This window comes from Gobio gobio (assembly GCF_949357685.1).
Source record: "Gobio gobio genome assembly, chromosome: 8".
NCBI lineage: Eukaryota > Metazoa > Chordata > Actinopteri > Cypriniformes > Gobionidae > Gobio > Gobio gobio.
Window position 1 is genome coordinate 15,851,262 of NC_137114.1, and position 24,695 is coordinate 15,875,956.

General features: G+C 43.2%; 1 protein-coding gene across 1 annotated transcript; it reads left to right on the forward strand.

Annotated features, from left to right (window-relative positions):
- LOC307130572 (P2Y purinoceptor 14-like) lies at positions 1 to 23,328 on the forward strand. Its single transcript, XM_079823612.1, has 3 exons — positions 1 to 125; positions 5,525 to 5,958; positions 21,705 to 23,328. Exons 1-3 carry the CDS (start codon positions 63 to 65, stop codon positions 22,399 to 22,401), a joined length of 1,194 nt encoding a protein of 397 aa, XP_079679738.1. The 5' UTR covers positions 1 to 62; the 3' UTR covers positions 22,402 to 23,328.
- Positions 23,329 to 24,695: the final 1,367 nt, after the last annotated feature.

Below are 24,695 nucleotides of genomic sequence, written 5' to 3' on the forward strand. Positions count from 1 at the left end.
ACACACATACAAAACCCAATTTCCTCTTTACATGATACAGAAGGAAGTTATGAAGGAAGTGAATGAAAAGGATGAAACATCTAGATCAAAGCTCACTGGACAGCCTGGGTACAAGTGGATTTCAAGTAAGTTAAATATGATTAGCTATTTTATTCATTGCAATTAAGGTTCTACCATAAACATGTTGTTGGCTCAGTCTCTGTTTTACATAGCATTCAGCTACCTCTCAGTGTACTCACGAATTATGACAGAAACTTCTTAAATGTTTAAATATATTCATCATGTAAAATGTGTAATTACCATGACACAATGTATGAATAATGTGCAGCATGTATGAATGTGTAAAGTATGAATGTAATCCCAACATACTAAATTTATCCATGTTGGGTTATGTGGTCCAATAAACTGTGTGAAAACAAACATCAAGAAAGGTCATTTAGCCTTGAGGAAACTAGAGTAAACTTTTTGTCCTTCCTTCAACAAAATCTTATCCTATTTTGAGGAGTTGATTACTTTGTCTGATATCTAATACATTGAACTGCTAATGGAAAACTTTGTCGAATGCTATGGATTATACATAACAGTGTAAGTATTGCCGTTGACAGTGTCAGCATCAACATGTGTGGCGCAGAAAAGAGCACCTTAAAGTGGCCCCTGTGAACAGACCTGACCTTTGTTAAAGAGACAGCTTTTACCAGTCATTGAACTTGATAATTGTCACATTATGCAGCTCTCAGCACTGCACTGCAGTAAATCTGATTTTGCAACAAATGAGTTGATATAATATTTTTGGCTGGCTTTGGGGATTTTGTAACCAAATTTAGCAACATTATCATTGTTGCTGCAACTTTTATTATTTTATTATTATTATTTACAACAAGGAGCTATTTTGAATACATTTAAATACTGTACACTTGGCGTTTTTTAACAATTAACAAACAGATCACATATTATCCGCACGGTAACTGACTTAGACGGGCAGATAATGGTCAGATTAGGCTAATCATCCCTGATTGAAGAGGGAATATCCTTCTTGTGGTTTGTTACCCAGACGGAGGATGTGTGCTGGGAGAGAAAAAAAACTAAGAAAGACATTCTGTCACTTCTAACTTTCTCTCAGAGTGATCATTTTACATGAAAATATGGCCAAAATCACAGCACAGCCGTTTTCTTTGTCTTATGTGTATGGTGATTTTGTCAGATGAAGTTATAGATCAGAATTTTAAACTGACAATTAGATAAATGTTTACAGCTTTATTACGAATTCGGATGTATTATAATATTATGTGGACACAGAGAGTAGGAGAGAAGCAAACATATGCAAACATGGCACAATGACATAATGAATATGCTGCTCAGCGTGTGATAGCATCTAGTGACATTTTGTGACTTTATGAGCAGGCTTTAGCAATTTTCCATTGAAAGTAGTAGACTTATACTTAGGGGTTGTTCACACAGGATGCTATCGCATTATTTATAGGCTGCAGTATCTGCACTGTAAGTGTAAATAACAAAAAAAAAGTATTTTCTTTGCACTAAGTGCAAATAGCGTTTGCTAGATGCTATTTAGAAAGATGCTATTCATTTACTGTACACTGTAAGTTGATGTTTGGTGTAAATAGACACTCAATTTGAAAACTGGTCTGGGTGCACGTGCAGACTGATGTCTTTATCTGTATATTTCACAGTGATGAGATTTTTATCAGGATAAAAGCAGGTCAATGTGCCTCGAGAGCCCCGTGTTCTGTTAGCTTTATCTGTTTATCTGTTGCATTTTATATTTAGCTCTGTCTTTAAGCGTAAGAGCTACTGCTTTTTCAAAATCAAAGCGACTGCACAACTTCCATGAATACTAAATATAGGCCAATGTGTTATTTTTTAATTGGTTTATTTGGTTACATTTCGGTCAAATTCTGTCAATTCGGCTGTCATTTCACTTGTTAAAACTTAATCCGTTCTGTACCCACACAGTTCAGTAGGTTATGGGAGTGACAACTGCATTCTACAATCGAATAAACTTGTGAAAAATGCAGTTAGTGACAACCGCATCTTTTCTCTTTTGTAGTCGCGGTGCAAGAAATCACAGGGTGTAAATTCAAGGTACGAATCTTGAGTCTTAAATGTAGTTTTTAGGTTTCATTTTTATAACTATAAACTAACATTCCCAGAACATTGCAGAGTTTTTAATGTGAATTTATAAATTCCCTAATGGTTAAGTTTTTGCTTTAACTTTTGTTTTGTTTTCACCATAAACTTACCTTCCAGAATAGTGCACAGAAGTTTTCAGTGACAGCCTAATAAAGAACTTACACAGAACCACATGAAAGTCTTTTGGTTTTTAGTATGAATATGGTTTTTATTTCAAACAAATACTGTTCCCATGACATTTATACTCATCAAAGCATCCTGAAAAAAATGTACCATGATTCCCACAAAAATATTGAGTGGCAAAAACTAATTGATAATTGATAATAACTGAGCACTAAACCATTTTAAAAATGCATTAAAATAGAAAACTATAAACTTACATTCACAGAACATTGCAGAATTTTAAATGTGAATGTATATAGAACATTCCCTGATGGTTGTTTTAAAGGAGTAGCTCATTTTAAAATGAAAATGACCCCATTATTTACTCATCCTCAAGCCATCCTAGGTGTATATGACTTTCTTCTTTGTGATGAACACAATCAGAGTTATATTAATAAATACCCTGACACTTTCAAGCTTTATAATGGCAGTGAATGGGGTCCATTGAGGTTGAAGCTCAAAAAAGCACATCTATCCATCATAAACGTACTCCGCGCGGCTCGTGGGGCTTAATAAAGGCCTTCTGAAGTTAATTGATGGGGTTTTGTAAGAAAAATATCCATATTTTAAACTTAAAGTAAAAATATGTAAAGTAAACTTATGGTCTCTCTTGAATCAATGATTGTGATGACATCATTCTTGTAGCGAGTTAGCTCAAAAGGGAAATATGAATAATTGTTCATAACTCATTAGGATTGTTCATTATGATTAATTATGAATATTTGAATCAGTTAATGAGATTCACTTGATGTAGCTAAATTAACATTACAATCAATCAATCAGTTCATCCTGTGAACACTCAGTATTGATTATTAATTCGTTCTAGAGAAGGGTATTTTTCTTGGCCACAGAAAAATAATTCTTCCTTAATATTTACAGCGCTTAGAGCATGTAACAAAATCGATAATTTGAGTGACAACTTAAATGGCAGGGCAGGCAGGGAGTCAGAACCAGATATGTATTGTGAACATTTTGTATTTACTAAATCACGAACACAACTAAACCCACATAGCAACATTGTGCCACCCCAGATCTGGCACTTGTGGAATGCTTATCTGCCCCACATGCTGCGTGGAATGATGGCCCTTGGGTGGCCCACTCCTGTTTGCCAGATCTGGGCCACAAGCAGGCCATAGCAATGCCCAATGTCAGCCAAGAGCAAAGAAAGAAACCAGAACTGGACCTTATCCGAGTCACAAAACTTGTGTATATTAAATATGGAGTCATCTCAGCCTTAAAGGGGCTATATGCGTTTTTCTGAAATTTAAACTCGCGACTGACACCTGTGGCCAAAAAACAGAACTGCTCTCATTTTCTGCTCGCTCTCGCAGCGGTGGTGACGTCACATCCGCAGACAGCGCGGGAAAAACCTACCTGCCAGAAAATAGGAAAAATAGGATACAGGCTTATAGGTGCACCCACTGTGAGCGGACAAGGTGTCAGTATGCTCATCAGGAGATGTTTGAGTCATAAATGGTAAAATAAAAAGGCTATTGTTACGTTTATTTTGGGGAAAAAGTTGTATAGCCCCTTTAATAAGCCTGTTAACAAGCAGAGTCACAGGAGAAAGTCTTGATAGTTCGGTCCGATGGTGTTGAAGTTGCAAATGATTTATTCTGCGTTGTCTGAAGAAGATATGATGAACTTGCACAGTTATTTCGGATAGAGGATAGCCTCTCCTACTTTCTTTCAGAGGAAAGTTTTACGATCCTTTGTCTTCTAGAAGGGCATTTGTAAAATATGTAATTTGATTGGGTGCTAAAGAGAAAAACCTTTAGGATTAATACTAATGTGGCACAGAGTTAGCAAAATGTAATGTACATTAACAAATGGAGAACGACATTAGAAGTTCGTAGAGACCAAACATGCCATACACATGATTTTCGTTTACAACAGTATGCATTTCTGAAACATAAATCCAATAGAGATTGAAATACATAGAACAAACCCTATTAAAGAAAAATCATGAGATGGATATATATGTTTATATATTTCTCAAGTGGTTATATATAGGCTATATGGGTTTAAGATGGTTTATTTGTCCTTTTCAAAAATAATTAAGTGAGAGTCACAGCTCTCTGCAGTCATCAGTCTCCATGTGACCTGTAACCCAAGACCTGGGTTTGCTGCACAAGGGATGTTAGTTGCAGTTTTGGGTGATGGTGTACAGTTGGGAGAGTGAGTTTGCTGGATCATTCATTAACTATAATGAATAAATTATTGTGTCTGATTTGTCTTAGTTCAGTCAGGACCACTTTGAGAATGAAATTTATTGACAATCTTTGATTTGGCGAAAGGCTTAGGCTCAAAGATGCTCGAGCTGCCATACTAAACAGCTTGAGATACATCCTTGAAACATTATCCCCCAGCCTTCTTAATAACCAAAAGTTTCTTAGCACATATTACAGAAAGAGATACAATGATAACAATAGAGTTCTACACAGAATCCAATACTCGATAATGAAGATACTAGGAGGTGAAGGGGTGGAGGTGGGTGTAAATGTCTGTGCGACAGACTGAGGAACATGAGTTTGAATGAGCTTAAATACTATAGTTGATTAGAGTAGGTGGAGTAACAAATCAGCTGAGCGTCAGCTGATATCATTTAGCGATCAGTGGTCTGCCTGAACTACGCTTGAATTCCATTCGATCACTCAAGCTCCATTTGTTACACTCTGCACTTCAGCTTCTCATCCGATTTTCTGTCCAATCAAATACTCTCTAGAATCTAAAGAGTCCCGCCCCCTACACTATAAATAGATGCTGAGGCTGCAGCTAAAAATGGTCACTTGTTCACAAAATTCAATAGGAGGAGAAACGGTTATACAGACTCTACATTAGAGTAGAGGAGAAAGTGCCATGCACTAACATAAATCACACAATTTTCAAACACATTCTCAGCATAATTATGTTCACTGTTTTACTTGTGATATAGGCCTAGAGCTGCATGTCTACATGTTTAATGGTTTAAAATCATTATTGAATCACTAAAAAGCAAGATTTTCAATATTAAAACTGTATGCTTTATAGAAATAATCTTACACTAATCTTACATTGCTACATTCTATGAATGATACGTTACAACATATTTCACTTTGAAGATGCATTTCGCACATTGAAGAGGAATAAATTCCTCCATGTAATGAATGTAAATGTCTTAACATTTGCTGAACTGGTACATTTGGTGACTAATCTGTCTCTCTTGTGCATCTAGATGGAGTCAACAGTCTCAGACATTCTTAGAACTGCAGTTCCACTAACCAGCTTCACCACTGCCCTAGATGACATCACAGAAGCAAACACGACTCGCCCAGCAGCAAACGCGTCCTGTGAATTTTCAAAGATCCCAGCCCACCCTGTTTTCATATTTGCATACTCACTAGTGTTTCTTGTCAGTCTGGTGCTGAATTGCATCACAATGCGTGTGTATTTCTGCACTAATCAGCGTATCCAGTCCAGCGTCACGGTCTACATGAAGAACCTGGCCGCATCTGACTTCTTCCTTTGTCTTTGTTTACCTTTGCGCATTGCTAACTATGTCAGCAGTTCAGAGACAATGCGTAATATTTACTGCAGCTTCGGAGCAACAGCCTTCTATATAAACATGTATGCAAGCATTCTCTTCATGGACTTTATTGCTGCAAACAGGTATGCAACACATACTAACACTTACTTGTGGTGACCTACACTACCGGTCAAAAGTTTGGAATAATTACGAATTTTGAATCTTTTTAAAAGAAATCTCTCGTGCTCACCAAGGCTGCATTCATTTGATAAAAAAATACAGTAAAAACAGTAATATGAAATTCTCATGATCTGGCTGTATGATGAAGTGCACAATGAAAGAGTTAGAGAACAATAACAGTCTTTAATATAAAAAAAATAAACAAGGAACACTCAGGAGATCGCAGGGGAATACATAACACAACCACTTTCAACACTGAACAGAAATAACTCGAGGTTTAAATAGGCTACACAGGGAATGTATAGGAGAACAGAAACAGGTTTTTAGAAACTAATGAACAACCAGTGAAACTAACCAGGAACTCCAAAACAACACCAAAACAAAAATATTATTGCAATTAAAAAAGTAACTTTTTTCCATTTGAATGCATTTTTAAAATGGTTTGGTGCTCAGTTATGATCAATTATTACCGGTACTCAATTATTAATAATGGTTGTCATTATTATCAGTATTGAAAACGTCTCGGTTACGTATGTAACCCTCGTTCCCTGAGGAGGGAACGGAGACGTACGTTAGTGACTAACGAATGGGGGTTTCGCTTAGAAGCCAATCATCTTCAGAGAATTCAACAGCGCCCAATGGCAGTGCCAATGCCATGGGCATGCGGAATTTGCATGCGTAACTCCGCCCCACCTCGTGGGTATATAAGGAAGTACGCTGGCAACATCGCATTATGTTACTGCTGCAGGAGCCAAGACTGAACTCCGCGTTCCAGGCAGCACAGCTGACGTGGCAAAGGAAACGTACGTCTCCGTTCCCTCCTCAGGGAACGAGGGTTACATACGTAACCGAGACGTTCCCTTTCGTTCAGTCACTACGACGTACGTTAGTGACTAACAAATGGGGGTTCCAATAAAACAACGCCACTCAGCTGTCGTCCAGTGCCCTGCGTAAGTGTGAGTACCCTGTTGTAAGACTAGTACGGACGAAGGACTCCCACTTAACACAGGATTACCAAGGTACACTGGGAAGCATATCCCAGTGAGGGAATGCCAAGATGCCTACCCGTACGAACACACATAAGAACACACCTTAAGAACACACATATGACCCGCTAAGGGCTGCATATGGAAGATCTCTAGGGTACCAGCCGAAGGTGGATTTTTAACCCTAGGGGTGGCAGGGACTTGCCAAGGGAAAGACACCTGCTCGCTGAGGAGGCTTACGGTGGAAATACTCGTGTGGGGGTCGCCGGAGGGGAACCATGCACACGGAGCACCTGGCCGGACATGAGGGTCTGGGCTCGAAAGGGCAGACTGAACTGATGTCGGCGTAAGCAGTGCTGGAGGAGCTCAGGGCTCTCGGGGAGCTCACCTGAGGGAAAATATCGCACCTATCCAGTCCTTGGAGTGGAATGGCGAGCAAGCGAAGACACCTGAGCCTGGCCCATCACCGGCCACCCGTAGGGGCGAGTACATAGTTGGACACTGGCTCCACTCGGAGATTGTAGAATCTGGCGAATGTGTTGGGTGTCGCCCAGCCTGCAGCTCTGCAGATGTCTGTTAGCGAGGCGCCATGCGCTAGAGCCCAAGAGGAGGCCACACTCCGGGTGGAGTGTGCCCTCACACCAAGGGGACATGGTCGACCTTGCTGCTGGTAAGCCAAAACAATGGTGTCCAGTGAGACAACCTCTGCTTTGAGAGAGCACTTCCCTTCCGCTCTCCACCATAACAGACAAAGAGCTGGTCTGAGGTCCTGAAACATCGCGTACTGTCTACATAGGCGCGGAGAGCACGTACTGGACAGAGCAATGCCAAGGCTGGGTCTGCCTCCTCCAAAGGCAGCGCTTGCAGGTTCACCACCTGATCTCGGAACGGAGTGGTGGGAACCTTGGGCACATATCCGGGCCGGGGTCTCAGGATCACGTGAGAGTTAGCCGGCCCGAACTCAAGGCACGCTTCGTCAACCGAAAATGCTTGCAGGTCCCCGACCCTCTTAAGCGAGGCCAATGCGGTCAGCAAAGCCGTCTTCATAGACAAGAACTTAATCTCAGCCGACCGCAAAGGCTCAAAGGGAGGCCTCTGCAGAGCACTTAAGACTACTGAGAGGTCCCAAGAGGGAACGAGAGGAGAGCGAGGAGGATTCAGTCTCCTCGCCCCCCTCAGGAACCTGATGACCAGGTCGTGCTGACTTACCTTTTTGTCTCCCAGGAGATCGTGGTAGGCAGATATTGCGGCCACATACACTTTAAGGGTGGAAGGAGACAGCCTTCGCTCCACCCCCTCCTGGAGAAACGATAGCACGGACCCGATCGGGCATTTCCAGGGGTCTTCTTGGCGGGAAGAACACCAAGTGACGAAGAGGTTCCACTTCAACGCATAGAGACGTCGCGTAGACTCAGCTCTAGCGGAAGTGATGGTAGCGACCACCGCAGGTGGAAGACTACTCAAACCTGCCGCGTCCCGTCCAGAAGCCACACGTGGAACTTCCAGAACGCTGGACGCGGGTGCCAAAAGGTGCCCCGTCTCTGAGTGAGGAGGTCCGGTCTCAGAGGAATAGGCCAGGGAGGGGCTGTCGCAAGGAGTAGAAGTTCTGGGAACCAGGTCTGGCCGTGCCAATACGGGGCGACCAACATGACCTGCTCCTTGTCCTCCCTGATCTTGCACAGTACCCGTGCAAGGAGGCTCACTGGGGGGAACGCATACTTGCGTAGCCCTGGCGGCCAGCTGTGCGCCAGTGCATCCGTGCCAAGGGTGCCCTTGGTCAGGGAATACTACAGGGAGCAATGGGAAGAGTCCTGGGAGGCAAACAGATCTACCTGTGCGTCGCCGAACCGTTCCCATATCAGCTGGACCGTCTGGGGGTGGAGTCTCCACTCTCCGGGGAGAGGCTGAATCCGTGAGAGCTCGTCGGCTGCACAGTTCAGGTCTCCGGGGATGTGGATAGCACGAAGGGACCTCAGGCGCTTCTGACTCCACAAAACGAGATGGCGGGCGAGTTGAGACATACGGCGGGAGCGTAGACCGCCCTGGTGGTTGATGTACGCTACTACGGCCGTGTTGTCTGTCCTGACTAGTACATGTTGACCCCTCAGCAACGCTCGGAAGCGGTGCAGGGCGAACCGTACTGCCAGTAACTCGAGGCAATTGACATGCAGAAGGCGCTGGGGTCCTGTCCAGGAGCCCGCGGCTGCTTGTCCATTGCACATGGCACCCCAGCCCGTGGATGATGCATCTGTTGATACAACAACATGCCTGGAAACTCGTTCTAAGGACACTCCGGTCCGTAGAAAACTGAGGTTCGACCACGGGGTGAGCGTCTGTAAGCAGGCCCGAGTCACTTGTACCCGGAGCGTGCCAGACCGCCATGCCCATCTCGGGACTCGATCGCATAGCCAGTGCTGAAGCGGTCTCATATAAAGCAATCCGAGCGGCGTCACCGCGGCTGCAGATGCCATATGCCCCAGGAGCCTCTGAAATAGTTTCAGTGGAACCGCACTCTTGCCCTCGATTTGACAAAGGGAAGTCAGCAGAGACTGCGCGCGCTCGCTCGAAAGCTGCGCGCACATGGCGACCGAGTCGATATCCATACCGAGAAAAGAGATCCTCTGCGCGGGGCAAAGTTTGCTCTTCTCCCAGTTGACCCGAAGGCCCAGACGGGCTAGGTGATGGAGCACCAAATCTCTGTGTCCGCAAACCTGCTCTCGAGAGTGACCCAGTATGAGCCAGTCGTCGAGGTAGTTCAGGATGCGAACCCCGTGCTGCCGAAGGGGCGCAAGGGCTGCCTCGGCAATCTTCGTAAAGACGCGAGGGGACAGAGATAGCCCGAATGGTAGAACTGCGTACTGATATGCCCGCCCCTCGAAAGCAAACCGTAGGAACGGTCTGTGTCGAGGTAGAATGGAGACATGGAAGTAGGCGTCCTTCAGGTCGATCGCTGCAAACCAATCGTCTGGACGAACGCATTCGAAAAGGCGTTTCGCTGTCAACATCTTGAACGGAAACCGGTGAAGGTAACGGTTCAAGACGCGCAGGTCCAGGATTGGTCGTAGCCCACCGGTCTTTTTGGGTACAATGAAGTACGGGCTGTAAAACCCGGAATTCATCTCGGCTGGAGGGACAGGTTCGATCGCACCCTTCGCCAGTAGGGTAGCAATCTCCGCTCGCATGACGGGGGCATTGGCCTCGATCATAGTGGAACGGACTCCCCGGAAGCAGGGAGGAACCTGCGCGAACTGAATCGTGTAGCCGCGCCTGATGGTCCGCACGACCCAGCGGGACAGCCCTGGAAGCTGAAGCCAGACTCCCAGAAACTGTGCCAGCGGGGTCATACGGATTACAGACGTACCCGGTGTGGGCTTGCAGCGATGCAGTGTCACCGGCCCGGACAAGGGAGGCTGAGGGGCGTCCCGGTGCGGGGGCACGGTTGACTGCCGTTCCACTGGGGTCTGCTCTGCCAGGAGGCTGGCGACAGAGTGGGATGCGAGTGGCGGGACCCGTGGGTGGCGCGCACCGTCATCACCGGACTGCTACCATCTCCTGGAAAGAATACTCCATCCCTGAGCCATCCGTCTCAGGAACGCCGCTTGGCCTGGCGTTTAGCGGGGCGCGGGGCGGGCTGAGCGGATTGTGACGCCTTCCTTCGGCGACCTCTGCCACCCGGCCCGGGTGAAGGCTGCTGCTTGGGCCGGGCGGGAGGGGCCCCAGTGTACCCATTGGCCGCCGCCCCATCGAGGACGGAGAAGGCGGAGGAAGTCGCCGAACGGTCACGGGAAGACAACGGGGACTTCCAGGACCGCGCGAGTTCCCATTGAAGCTCGGGAAAGAAAGGTATTGGGGGCGGGGACTGACGGTTGTCAGCGCGCGCTCCCAAAAACCAATCGTCGAGCCTGGAGCGTTCGGGACAGGGCGGAGGGTTCCACTCTATCCCTAAGCTCGCGGCTGCCCGAGACAACATGGCTGTCAGCTCTGGGTCCGACTCGGGCAATGCTGGCGCGCCCGAAGGCGGCAGCACAGCCGAGTCATCATCCTCAGAGGACTCGAGCCCACCTTGTGATGCGGTGACCGACATCGCATCCTCCTCCGGAGCGCCAAACGAGATGCGCGGGGGGGCAGGAGCCGGCCCCGCGATCTGCGTCTGAACACTCGCGGGTTGCAGTGTGCAAGACGGGGGTGTGGCCCGAGGCATGAGCGTCGGGGCTTTGTTCCACACCGTAACCGTCAGGTCACCCTGACCACCAGCCGAAGTACTGGGCCTCTGGGACTCAGTAGATCGGGGTGTGGTAGAGGGGACTCTCACTTCATTACGAAGGTCATGGAGTCTTGACCGCAACACCGCGATGGTCATGTTCCCGCAGTGGGAACATGACTCATCCACAAACGCTGCCTGGGCATGTTGAAAGCCCAAACATACCAGACAGTGTTTGTGCCCATCAGAAGAGGACAACGACCGGCCACACCCAGAAGTACACGGACGAGACATCCTGAAAAGGACGCGTCACGTGTAAGCTCTTTTATGAGAGGAAGCTTCGCAGAGAACGCCGAAGCGCCCAGGGACCACACACCAGCTGTCTATCGGACCACTGCGCAGATCAGCAGGCAGGCAGTATGATGATCACTGGAACGCGCCGTAACACCAACGTCTCTGGAAAGCTGCTCGTCTCGAAGGCTTGTCGAAGACTCAGATCAGGCTTGAAGGAGTGAAGAGATACTCTTGGCTCCAAAGCAGAAACATAATGCGATGTTGCCAGCGTACTTCCTTATATACCCACGAGGTGGGGCGGAGTTACGCATGCAAATTCCGCATGCCCATGGCATTGGCACTGCCATTGGGCGCTGTTGAATTCTCTGAAGATGATTGGCTTCTAAGCGAAACCCCCATTCGTTAGTCACTAACGTACGTCGTAGTGACTGAACGAAAGGGAACAGTTTTTGACACTTAATATTTTTTTTGGAAATAATGGTATCTTTTTTCAGGATTCTTTGATGAATAGAAATGTCATGAGAACAGCATTTGTTTTAAATAGAAATCTTTTGTAACATTATGAATGTCTTTAATTTAATGTGCCCTTGCTGCATATGACTATTGTTATTATTATTTACCCCGATTCTTTTATGGTAATGGATCACAGTTTACACAAAAATATTGATCAACAAAATTATAATATTTATATATAATATATAATAAGGAATGTTTCCAGGCCTCAGCATATTATCAGCATATTATATTCATTTTCTGAAGTATCATGTGACACTGAAGACTGGAGTAATGATGCTGAAAATACAGCTTTGATCGCAGGAATAAATTACATTTGAAAATATATTCAAATAGAAAACAGTTAGTTTCAATTGTAATAATATTTCACAATATTACTCTTTTTAATGTATTTTAAAGGTGCAGTGTGTAATATTTATGAGGATCTATTGACATAAATGCAACATAATATACACAACTATGTTTTGAGTGGTGTATAAAGACCTTATATAATGAACCGTTATGCTTTATTAGAATTAGTCATTTCTATCTCTGTACACCGCGGGTCCCCTTACAGTGAAGTCGCCATTTTGCTCCACCATGTTTCTACAGTGGCCCCAGGCTAAGCACCCTCAAATGCAAGCAAAAGCACCCTCAGTTGATACTGTAATAAAACAGATTTGGCAGATTTGCACATTTGTTTCCTCTAGAAAGCGTCAAATGCATCTGTTTACAGCGTGTTTTTGCAACAGTGAGTAATCACAGATAGTTGTTAATCTCTCGAACGCGATCAGAATCTCACCGCTCAAAATGGCAGCGTTTTTAGTCAGTGCTGAGTTAAAGCAGGCTCGTGTAACCTCTCATTAACAAGACACGATGTAAGTAAGATATTTATTGTTGACAATTTAATTTTTTATAACGGAGCTTTGTGAGATCGCGATGAACTGACAAAGCATCAGTATTTTAGTGATCGTAGAGATCTTGGCTCACTTTCGAGGCTACAGGCTGTAATATTCATTGAATAAAACTATTGCTGCTAAGAAGACCAACGGTCAATTGCATGCTGCAAAGTTTAGGAAGTGACATCTAAATATAAATGCCACTCTGCACGAGACTCCTCCTGAGGGGTTTTGCCTCTGTAGAGGAAATTATGTTTTCGAGAATTCCTCTGACAACATGCACAGTTTTAAGTCTGGATATTCATATATGAAATATGAAACATTCTTATGAAAATATTATTACACATCTTTTTACATTACACATTGTCCCAAAATACATTAATATGCAAATTATATACAGTGTATAGATGCATCGCATAGAATGGGAATGGCATATGGCCATGTTTACACATATTGCATAGTAAAATGGTATATCAAATTATTCAGTTATATCTTTCATAACATTGAGAATCATCTTTATACAAAGTTTGGATTAAAAAAAAAAGCTTGAAGCATAAAAATTGACTGGTGAATGAAAAAAAAAAATCCCATTGTTTTTGTCTTTTCATTTTCTCAATAAATAGTTCTGGTGTCCTCTACAGAGCAGACGATATAGCATATAACATAGGATTTTTTTTATATCCATTTGTTTTTTTTATGCTCCAAACAATGTAATGGCGTATAAAAAAAAAAATCTAAATTCACAAAACCTTTTTTTCTGGTTCTCAGGAAGATGATGTGTTAAAATACTAGTAACGCATTAAAGCAATGTAAAGGGCAAGGCAGACTTATAGATTAATAGACAATTTGAAGCAAACTATTTTTGAAATTCCAATTATTGGTAAAAGTGATTGGTAAATAAATAATCATACATTTCTCACTGTAAACTGCTATGGTGGAGCACATTTTACTAGGGCAGCCTCAGGGATTTGATTCTGGAACCAGGCTTGAGTGGCCCTAAACGGACAAACTTCTCTACAGAGCGCTAGTCACTCTGCTTTTTTGTTCTGTGTCATCCCCCATAGCTTCTCTATTACTGTGTTCGAAATCGCCCCCAATACCCTTAAATAGTCAAGACATGAGTCAAGATGGCGCCGAGTCAAGATGAGTCAAGATGGCGCCGAGGACGGCCGCAACGTCGCAAGCTCTGCTGAAGCATTGTAGTTTTTTGTTTGTTCTGTTTATAGTTTTTGTGTTTTTTGTCTTGGATGTTGTCTGCCTTACTACGTACGACAGACAGACACTTTTGGACATTGGTTCGGCAATAGCACACCGAAAACCGGACTTTAAATTCATCAACGACGACACGCCGTTTACAAACACAGCAGCGGAACCCTTTGTCTGGGTGGCCCGGCCGCGGAGACGCGGCCGGAGAAGGGGCTGTAGAGCTGGCGTACTCGTCAGATTAAGACGCCGCGCAAACCGACCCCCGCTTCCCAGTATTTTACTGGCAAATGTTCAGTCTCTGGACAATAAACTCTGCGAGCTGAGAGCGCGGATCTCTTTCCAACGAGACACGAGGGACTGCTGCATTATCTGCCTTACAGAAACTTGGATGTCCGCTGAGATTCCAGACTCAGCCATCGAAACCACGGGGTTCTCCGTGCATCGGATGGACAGAGAAAAAGATCTCTCCGGGAAAAGCAAAGGCGGGGGTGTGTGTTTTATGATCAACCGATCCTGGTGTGATCAGAGGAACGTACACTCTATCAAGTCTTTCTGCTCTCCTGATCTGGAATTTCTCATGGTTCTGTGCCGACCATTCTGGCTACCGAGGGAATTCACCGCGGTCATCATCACAGCGGTGTATATTCCCCCACAAGCCGACACAGACCGGGCACTAAAGGAACTGTATAGGTCAGTGAGTGAGCAGGAAACCGCGCATCCTGAGGCTGCGTTTATTGTGACCGGGGACTTTAACAAAGCCAACTTCAAGCGCATCGCACCCAAATACCACCAACATGTTAGCATCAACACGCGAGGGAACCGTGTTTTAGACCACTGCTACTCCCCCTTCAAGGAGGGTTACAAGTCCCTCCCTCGCCCACCATTCGGCAAATCAGATCACGCGTCCATTCTACTTTTGCCCGCTTACAGGCAGAGACTGAAACAGGAAGCACCCGCCCTCAGAACCATCCAGTGCTGGTCAGACCAATCGGACTCTATGCTACAAGACTGTTTTGATCACGCGGACTGGGAGATGTTCCGGTCGGCCTCTGATGACGACATCGAGGTCTACGCTGATAGCGTAACGTGTTTCATCAGGAAGTGCGTAGATGACGTTGTTCCGACCAAAACAATTCGGCTGTACCCAAACCAGAAGCCGTGGATAAATGGGGATGTTCGCGCGGCACTCAATGCGCGGACCTTCACTTTTAACTCTGGTAATGCGGAGGAGCATAAACAAGCAAGTTATGCCCTCCGGAAAACAATCAAAGCAGCAAAACGCCAGTACAGGGACAAGATTGAAGGACAGTTCAACACCACCGACTCCAGAAGCATGTGGAGGGGAATTAACACCATCACAGACTATAAAGGGAACACAAACTCCACCGTGAACACCGCTGCCTCTCTCCCGGACGAGCTCAACACCTTTTATGCTCGCTTTGAGGGAAATAACACCGCCCTCGCGGAGAGAGAGCTCGCGGCTGAAGATACAGAGGTTAGTGCACTCTCCGTATCTGAAGCGGATGTTACCCGATCCTTCCGGCGGGTGAACGTCCGTAAAGCTGCGGGTCCAGACGGGATTCCCGGCCGCGTCATCAGAGCGTGCGCGCGCCAACTGGCTGGAGTTTTCACGGACATTTTTAACCTGTCCCTCTCCCTGTCTGTGGTCCCCACATGCTTCAAAACGTCCACCATTGTTCCTGTACCTAAGCAGTCAAAAACACTCTGCTTAAACGACTGGCGTCCTGTTGCTCTGACCCCCATCATCAGCAAATGCTTTGAGAGACTAGTCAGAAACCACATCTGCTCTGTTCTCCCCCCCTCACTGGACCCACTGCAGTTTGCATACCGCAAAAACCGCTCCACTGATGATGCCATTTCATCAACAATTCACACTGCTCTCTCCCACCTGGAAAAGAGGAACACATATGTGAGAATGCTGTTTGTAGACTACAGCTCAGCATTCAACACCATTGTGCCCTCCATACTTGACATTAAACTCCGGGCTCTCGGCTTAAACAGCTTGTTATGCAGCTGGATCCTGGACTTCCTGTCAAACAGACGCCAGGTGGTCAGAATGGGCAGTAACATCTCCTCACCACTGACTCTCAACACTGGAGCCCCTCAGGGCTGTGTTCTCAGCCCACTCCTGTACTCTTTGTACACACATGACTGTGTGGCAACCCACAGCTCCAACACCATCATCAAGTTTGCTGACGATACGACGGTGGTAGGTCTCATCACTGACAATGATGAAACGGCCTACAGAGAGGAGGTGCACACTCTGACACGGTGGTGTCAGGAGCACAACCTCTCCCTCAACGTCAGCAAGACCAAGGAGCTGGTGGTCGACTTCAGGAGGAATGAGAGAGAACACCGCCCCATCACCATCGATGGAGCACCGGTGGAGAGAGTCAGCAGCTTCAAGTTCCTCGGTGTCCACATCACAGAGGAACTCTCATGGTCCGTCCACACCGAGGCCGTTGTGAAGAAGGCTCATCAGCGCCTTTTCTTCCTGCGACGGCTGAGGAGGTTTGGAATGAGCCGCCACATCCTCACACGGTTCTACACCTGCACCATAGAGAGCCTGCTGACTGGCTGCATCACCACCTGGTACGGCAACAGTACCGCCCGCAGCCGCAAAGCCCTGCAAAGGGTAGTGCGCACGGCCAGCTGCATCATCGGAGGTGAGCTTCCCTCCCTCCAGGACATTTATGTCAGGCGGTGTGTGAAGAGAGCTCAGAGGATCATCAGAGACTCTAGCCACCCGAACCATGGGCTGCTCTCACTGATGCCATCAGGCAGACGGTACCGCAGCATCAGATCACGCACCAGCCGACTCCAGAACAGCTTCTTCCCACAAACAATCAGACTCCTTAACTCTTGACCCATCAGGATCATAACACACACTGGACAGAATATCACTCAGCACAACCCACTGTAGATAAACACACATTATATACACATTTATTTATCATACAGCATCTATTGCACTTTGGATTTCAATTTTTCAATCTGTGAATAATATTTTATACTGTACATTGTATATTATTATTACTATTATAGCGTAATGTATATTGTTTAGTGTATGTTTAGTGTATATTGTTTAAAGTATATGTATATTGTAAGTATGTGTATATTGTTTAAAGCTGTGAGAACTACACTCACATTGTGTAAATTATTTATTGTTTATTGTAGAGTTTACTGTGCTGTGAGTAATTGTGGGCGCATCAGTGTAATCTGATGCTGCTTTAAATGTTGTACATGTCATGTCATGACTACCATGTTGCTCGGAACTGCACCTAAGAATTTCACCTACTGTTGCACTTGTGCATATGTAGAGTGACAAATAAAGTGATTTGATTTGATTTTGATTTGATTTGATTTGATAGGGCACTATTTGAGTGAACATCCATTTGTAGTGGTGTCCGAAACAATAGTGGACGTTTTTGAGTGCACTCATTCAATCCCACAATGCACCGCAAAAACGAGTGTACAGTAGATGTACGCGCTGGAGAATATGCTTGTTCGATGCCCGATCGCCGTATGACAGCAAAGTCCCGCGAGAGCGTTTCGAGAGCAAACAAGAAACGACTCCTTATGCTTTTGAATCGCTCTCACTCTCAACCAGTCTGTGTACTCTCAACGCACTGAGAGTCGCGCTCTGAATGAATTAACTTACCGCTGTCCGATTCGCCCTATGTACCCTCATTCTCCATTACTCCACTAGGCTACTCCAAAAAGAGCCAACAAGCTTAAAGTTAACCCTATAGCTCTTTACTTGTGTGACACTGAACTTACTGGGAAAGGGGAATGAATAATAAAGTAACTAATAAGCATTTAATAAAAAAAATAAAGACTTAATATTTGTATGTACATAATTGTATAGTATAGGCTAATATATATTGTATAGTTTATATTTCATACTATATAGTAGGCTACTATTTATATTATATTGTATGGGCGTCAGAAGCAAAAAAATGTGGGTGGGTCCTTTAACAGAAACATTTAACTGGAGTAGATGCAATTTACAAAAAATATATTTTAATGTATCAGCTTGTTTAAACGTCTGGTTGAGGAAGACAAAACCACGGAAAACTCCATATTTATCAGCAGCAATAGTGTAGGGGTAAGACGCACAGCGTCAAGATTTGACACAAATTGATCAGAGGTTCGAATTCGCATTTTGCCAAACCCGCTCTGATCCTTTTCCCCATCACATATCAGATCGGAAAGGCATTTATTTTCAATGAAAATTAAGAAATTATTAGAAAAGTGAAAATAAAGCTTCTAACGCGTTTAATCATGGTATGTAAACAGACATGTGCTCAATTAGAGACGATAAAAGTGAGTGGGTCCAATATCATTGGACTTAAAAAGTGTGTGAGTCGATGCCATCTCCTGGCGAAACCCTGGAATTCATTCAATGCAGCACGGCGCGACTTTCACAGTGCATTATGGGTATTATCTAGCCGTCGAGCATACATCGGTTGTAAACTCGTTATTGTGGTGCATTGTGGGATTGAATGAGTGCACTCAATAACGTCCACTATGGTTTTGGACGCCACTAAATGGCTGTTCCCTCAAATAGTGCCCACAGCTGAATCAATCATCCATCCATCTTCCGAACCGCACTGGTCAAGCCCAATATCATGCATACAGGTATAAATTATCCTTTTTAAATTGATTATTATATTGTTTGATTAAGGTTACATGCTAGTTTCTTTGGCAGAGTTCAGGATAAATCTTTTCATTATTACTGGAGCTGCCAAACAGCAAGCATAAACTGCAAAAACGTTTTTTGACGGTCTTGGTCTTGTTTTGGGCTCGACCCACATTTGTACTCGGTCTTGTATTGGTCTCAGACTAAACGATTTTGTTTCAAGAAGACCACAACTTCTGGGATTTCACTAAATTGCCAGTGCATTGCCTGCTTTATTTATTGACATAATAAATAAATGTGATTGGATGTTAAACTTTCTGCTTCTGATGCAATCAATAACTTATTTCTAATTTGATTTATTGATTGTGCCGATTCACAAACTAATTAGGGATTGTGTCAAAAATGTCACCAAAAATGAATACAAATGCTCACAAAATTCAAGATATTGTTGTAAAAAGTTATTGTATGAGATCTGGATTTATAACATTTAACCAATATCACAAGAGCAAGAGAGCTGTTTTCCCAAATTTGAGCATGACTGCAAACATGAAAATATTTTTTATCAACATTATTTATGCATTTGTAATTTACAAATTCGGATGCATCTTCTGTATAACCTCTGTAGCGCAAAGATGAATTTTGTTGTTAACAGCTCTATATAGTGTCTTATTCTAATTATATGTATAATAAGTAATTTATTATAAGTTATAAGTAATTTCTCAGGTGGTAATGTGGCTTTTTACAACCCCAAATCAGAAAAAGTTGGGACAGTATGGAAAACGCAAAAAAAAAAAAAGAAGTGATTTGTAAATTTACTTTGACTTGTATTTCATTGCAGACAATATGAACACAAAATATTTCATGTTTTGTCTGGTCAACTTCATGTCATTTGTAAATATGCATCCTTTCCTGTCATTCAGACCTGCAACACATTTCAAAAAAAGTTGGGACAGGAGCAATTTAGGGCTAGTAATGAGGTAAAATGGTTAAATAATGATGTGATTTGAAACAGGTGATGTCAACAGGTGATTGTAATTATGATTTGGTACAAAAGCAGCATCCAAGAACGGTCTAATCCTTTAGGAGTAAAGATGGGCCGAGGATCGCCAGTTTGCCAACAAATACGTGAGAAAATTGTTTAAAAACAATGTTCCTCAAAGAAAGATAGGAAGAGATTTGGATATTTCACATTCAACAGTGCATAACATAATTAAAAGATTCAAGGAATCTGGAGGGATTTTCATTCATTCTGGAAGGTCATTCAGACCTGCAACACATTTCAAAAAAAGTTGGGACAGTAAAGCATTTACCACTTTGTAATGTTGCCATTCCTTTTCACAACACTTAAAAGACGTTTAGGGACTGAAGACATCAAGTGATGAAGTGTTTCAGGTGTAATGTTGTCCCATTCTTCCTGCAAACAAGTCTTAAGGTGGGCAACAGTACGGGGTCTTCGTTGTTGCATTTTGCGCTTCAAAATGCGCCACACATTCTCTATTGGAGACAGGTCGGGACTGCAGGCAGGCCGGTCAAGTACCCGTACCCTCTTCCTCCGCAGCCAGGACTTTGTAATGTGTGCAGAATGGGGTTTTGCATTGTCTTGTTGAAATATGCATGGACGTCCCTGGAAAAGATGTCTTCTTGAAGGCAGCATATTATGCTCCAAAATCTCTATGTACTTTTCAGCATTAATGGTGCCTTCACAGAAGTGCAAGTTACCTTTGCCAAGGGCACTGACACAACCCCATACCATGTCAGACCCTGGCTTTTGGACTTGTTGCTGGTAACAGTCTGGATGATCTATTTCTTCTTTGGTCCGGAGCACACAACGTCCATTCCTCCCAAAAAATACCTCAAATACTGATTCATCTGACCACAGTACACATTTCCACTGTGTGATGGTCCATCCCAGATGCCTCCGAGCCCAGAGAAGTCGACCGCGCTTCTGGACACTGTTAACATAGGGCTTCCTTTTGGCACAGTACAGTTTTAACTGGCATTTGTGGATGTAACTACGTATTGTGGTACTTGACAAAGGTTTGCCAAAGTAGTCCTGAGCCCATGTGTGATATCGCTTATAGATGAATGACGATTCTTGATGCAGTGCCGCCTGATGGATCGGAGATCACGGTTGTTCAGCTTAGGCTTGCGCCCTTGTCCTTTACGCACTGAAATTCCTCCAGATTCCTTTAATCTTTTAATTATGTTATGCACTGTTGAATGTGAAATATCCAAATCTCTTCCTATCTTTCTTTGAGGAACATTGTTTTTAAACAATTTTCTCACGTATTTGTTGGCAAACTGGCGATCCTCGGCCCATCTTTGCTCCTAAAGGATTAGACCTTTCTTGGATGCTGCTTTTGTACCAAATCATAATTACAATCACCTGTTGACATCACCTGTTTCAAATCACATCATTATTTAACCATTTTACCTCATTACTAGCCCTAAATTGCTCCTGTCCCAACTTTTTTTGAAATGTGTTGCAGGTCTGAATGACAGGAAAGGATGCATATTTACAAATGACATGAAGTTGACCAGACAAAACATGAAATATTTTGTGTTCATATTGTCTGCAGTGAAATACAAGTCAAAGTAAATTTAGAAATCACTTCTTTTTTTCTTTTTTTGTTTGCGTTTTCCATACTGTTCCAACTTTTTCTGATTTGGGGTTGGATGAATTTAAGGAGTGCTGGTCTGGTCTTGGTCTTTACTCGGTCTCACACCGCCTTGGTCTTGTCTTGGTTTCAACACACATTGGTCTTGGTCTCGGATTAGGTGGTCTTGACTACAACACTACCAAAACCATTAAAACATCGTAATTATTCCAAACTTTGGTGTACTTTACAAGAAATGTGAGTGCATTTATTTTCCCAAGGCATGACACTACAGCTTCCTTCAGAAATAAACATATATAATTCCAAACATGAACACATATTAGATACAAATAAATGATCTTTTACCTCAGGTACCTGAAGATTGTCCGGCCATTGGAGACTCATGCTCTGCAGACGGTTCGCACCGCCCGCCACATTTCTGCAGCTACTTGGCTCTCGCTGTTAGCCATGTCTTCCATCTACTTAATCCTCTTTCTCCTGACCTCCTGGGGTAACGATCAAAACCCAGAGAAAATTGGCTGTGAGGCTTTACACAGTCCTCAGCTCAGCATGGCCTACAAAATCACTCACAGTGTGTCCATGGTGATCTTCACTTTTGTGCTGGTGTCTATGATTGCTCTTTACTGGGGGACTCTGCAAAAGGTCAGAAAAGCTCAGTTGTCCACACAGACCACATCCAGCAGCCATAAGTTCAGAAAGTCTAAGCGCAACATGCTAGTTCTAGTGGTTGTTTTTTGTGTGTGCTTTGTGCCCTATCATTTGGTGCGCCTGCCTTATGCATTTATCAAACCTCAGATGAAACTCTGCACAGCCCAAGCATTCTACATCCTGAAGGAGCTGACTGTCCTACTATCAGTGCTAAATGCTTGTTTGGACCCACTTATATACTTCATCTTCTGCAAGGCCTTCAGAGCCCAGCTGGGCCTCAGGAAGAACACAGATGTGCTGAAAGACAGTGACGATAGAGGACAACAAAGACGAATGAGCAGCATGTTGAGCTACATTGAGACAAAGATATCCACACTCAGACGTGAAAGTGTCATTTAACACAAATAATTCTCAGGAAGGATGACTATTTCTTAGTAAACAACATCAAAAACTGTGCAATGTAGATGAAGGCTCATTCAATTGCATGCTGTGTAATACAAAAATTAATCTTAAACGCAAGCACATCTTAGGTTTTGTCCTTTTCTCTTTCACAACATTTAATTTTCAGTTTCATTTTCACTAAATTACAGTGTGAAAATGATCTAAAAGGGAATTTGTTGCTAGAAATTAACGTTGAAAATTCTTCACAAACTAATACTGTCAAGGATGCATTCAATTGATCAAAAGTGACACTAAAGATATTTATTGTATAATATTACAAAGGATTTTCTACTTCAAATGCCCTTCATTTGAACTTTCTGTTCATCAAAGAATCCTGCAAAAATGTATCACCCAAACTGTTTTCAACATTGATAATAATCATAAATGTTTCTTGAGCAGAAAATCATCATATTAGAATGACTTCTGAAGGATTATGTGACACTGAAGACTGGAGTGATGATGCTGAAAATTCAGCTTTACACAGTTTAAAATATGTATTAAAAAGAAAAAAGTTATTTAAAATTGCAATAATATTTCACAAAATATTAGTGTTTTACTGTATTTTTGATCAAATAAATGCAACCTTGGTGCGCACTTCTTTCTATTACAAATAGAAGAGAAAAAAATGACCAAACCCAAAACATTGGCATATAATAGTGTATTTAATATTGGTATTGGAAATGAAATGGTAGCTTGCTTGCTATGGAAAAATAAATGAAATAATAAATAAAATATTAAAGCTGTACTTTTATCTTAAAATAAAGTTTTTTTGTTACTTCTTGTTCACTTTAATTTCTTATAGTTTTTTTATTTTATTTTTAAAAGTAATTGTGGATTTATTTTTTAAATAATGAAGCATTGCAGGTGTAAAAATAAAACTTTTTATATCTTAAGAACATGAAGTGTTAAAACAGTTTCCTTAATGGTAGAATCACATGTTTTTAATAAATCTAGTGGAAGGCCAAATGATTTGCCCAGGAAATAATGTAAAAAAAACTGGATTACTGGATTCCCTGTTTGTAGATATTAATTGTTTTTGTTGTTTTATTTATTCTACTGGGCTATGGATGTGATGTGTGGCAGTGTACACATTGCCTGCCACCGTTAGACACTAAATGGGCACTATCATACATCCGGTGCAATGTGACGCCATGCCAAGTGTTTTTTGCTATTTTCAGCCCGACACATCTGTTCGCCCATGGGCGTGCTGGTCTGAAAACCAGGTGTGTTCAGGCGCATTGTTGGCGCGTTGCTATTTTGAGGAACTGAAAACAACTGTTCCATTGACCAACACAAACCTGGTCTAAAGTCAATGGCGCAGTATTTTTGGTGTTATTTTAAAGGGTGTGTTAGTAATATGCGCCTATAGGCGGGTGCGCAACATGCGTACAGTCTGCTTATTACACACACAGGGACGAGCAGCAGCACATAAACATTTTTAAATATTAAAAATAAAAGGATTCCTCTCTGGAGAAGCATTCAGTCTTTCCGCTCGCAAATTCTGCCATGGTGCAAGTGCAACTTAGCCTGGTCCAACCAGACTCTCGTACATTTCATTTGTACAGAGAGTCTGGCCACTCTCCATTGACAAGCGTTAACTTCCTTGAAGGCGGGAACTCTGTTGAAGTTTAAAACTATTGGATCTGCCCAGAGCCGCTCTGGATCTGCCATAACCAATCGCTAACGTTTGGTCGTGACGATATCATGCACCGTTCGCCTTTATTTCTCATATGGAAGTCTGTAAAAATAAGTGCAGCCACCTCAGTGATAAAACCTTGTGCATTCGGATTGTGATTTATTCACAGTGGAGGGGAGAGTTTTGTGATAGGGAACGCGCTGCTCACGCGGTCCATAACATGATTGTATACTGTAAATAAAATATCATATGCTTGGTATATGATACGTTTTTGCTGCTGTAAATAACGGGCCAATTCAAATGTTTACGTGCTTTTCTTCCTTTTATTTTTTGAGCGGTGATGAAATATATTGCTCTTGAAAATACTTGCCAGCATTTAAAGAAATACAAGTCTAGAAATGCATCCAAATTACAGCAAAGCGCAACCGTACGGTGCTCTGCAGTGGTCAAAAAGGATATAAACAGTGAATTTTGAAGTGATATATTCTTGAAAACTCAGAGATGTGGATTCGCACAGCAATTAAATGACCACATGACCTTGGTGTGGGAGTCTGAAAGCAGTAGGTAATTCGGCCGGGGATTTTTACGCCTTAGTTTTAGATTTAACCATTAGTTT

Bases quoted from the DNA above. Each gene is read 5' to 3' on its own strand.
- LOC307130572 (XM_079823612.1), top strand. From the start codon at position 63: ATGAAAAGGATGAAACATCTAGATCAAAGCTCACTGGACAGCCTGGGT. The intron at 126-5,524 runs GTAAGTTAAATA...TTGTGCATCTAG, and splicing joins TGGGTACAAGTGGATTTCAA to ATGGAGTCAACAGTCTCAGA. The intron at 5,959-21,704 runs GTATGCAACACA...CTTTTACCTCAG, and splicing joins GACTTTATTGCTGCAAACAG to GTACCTGAAGATTGTCCGGC.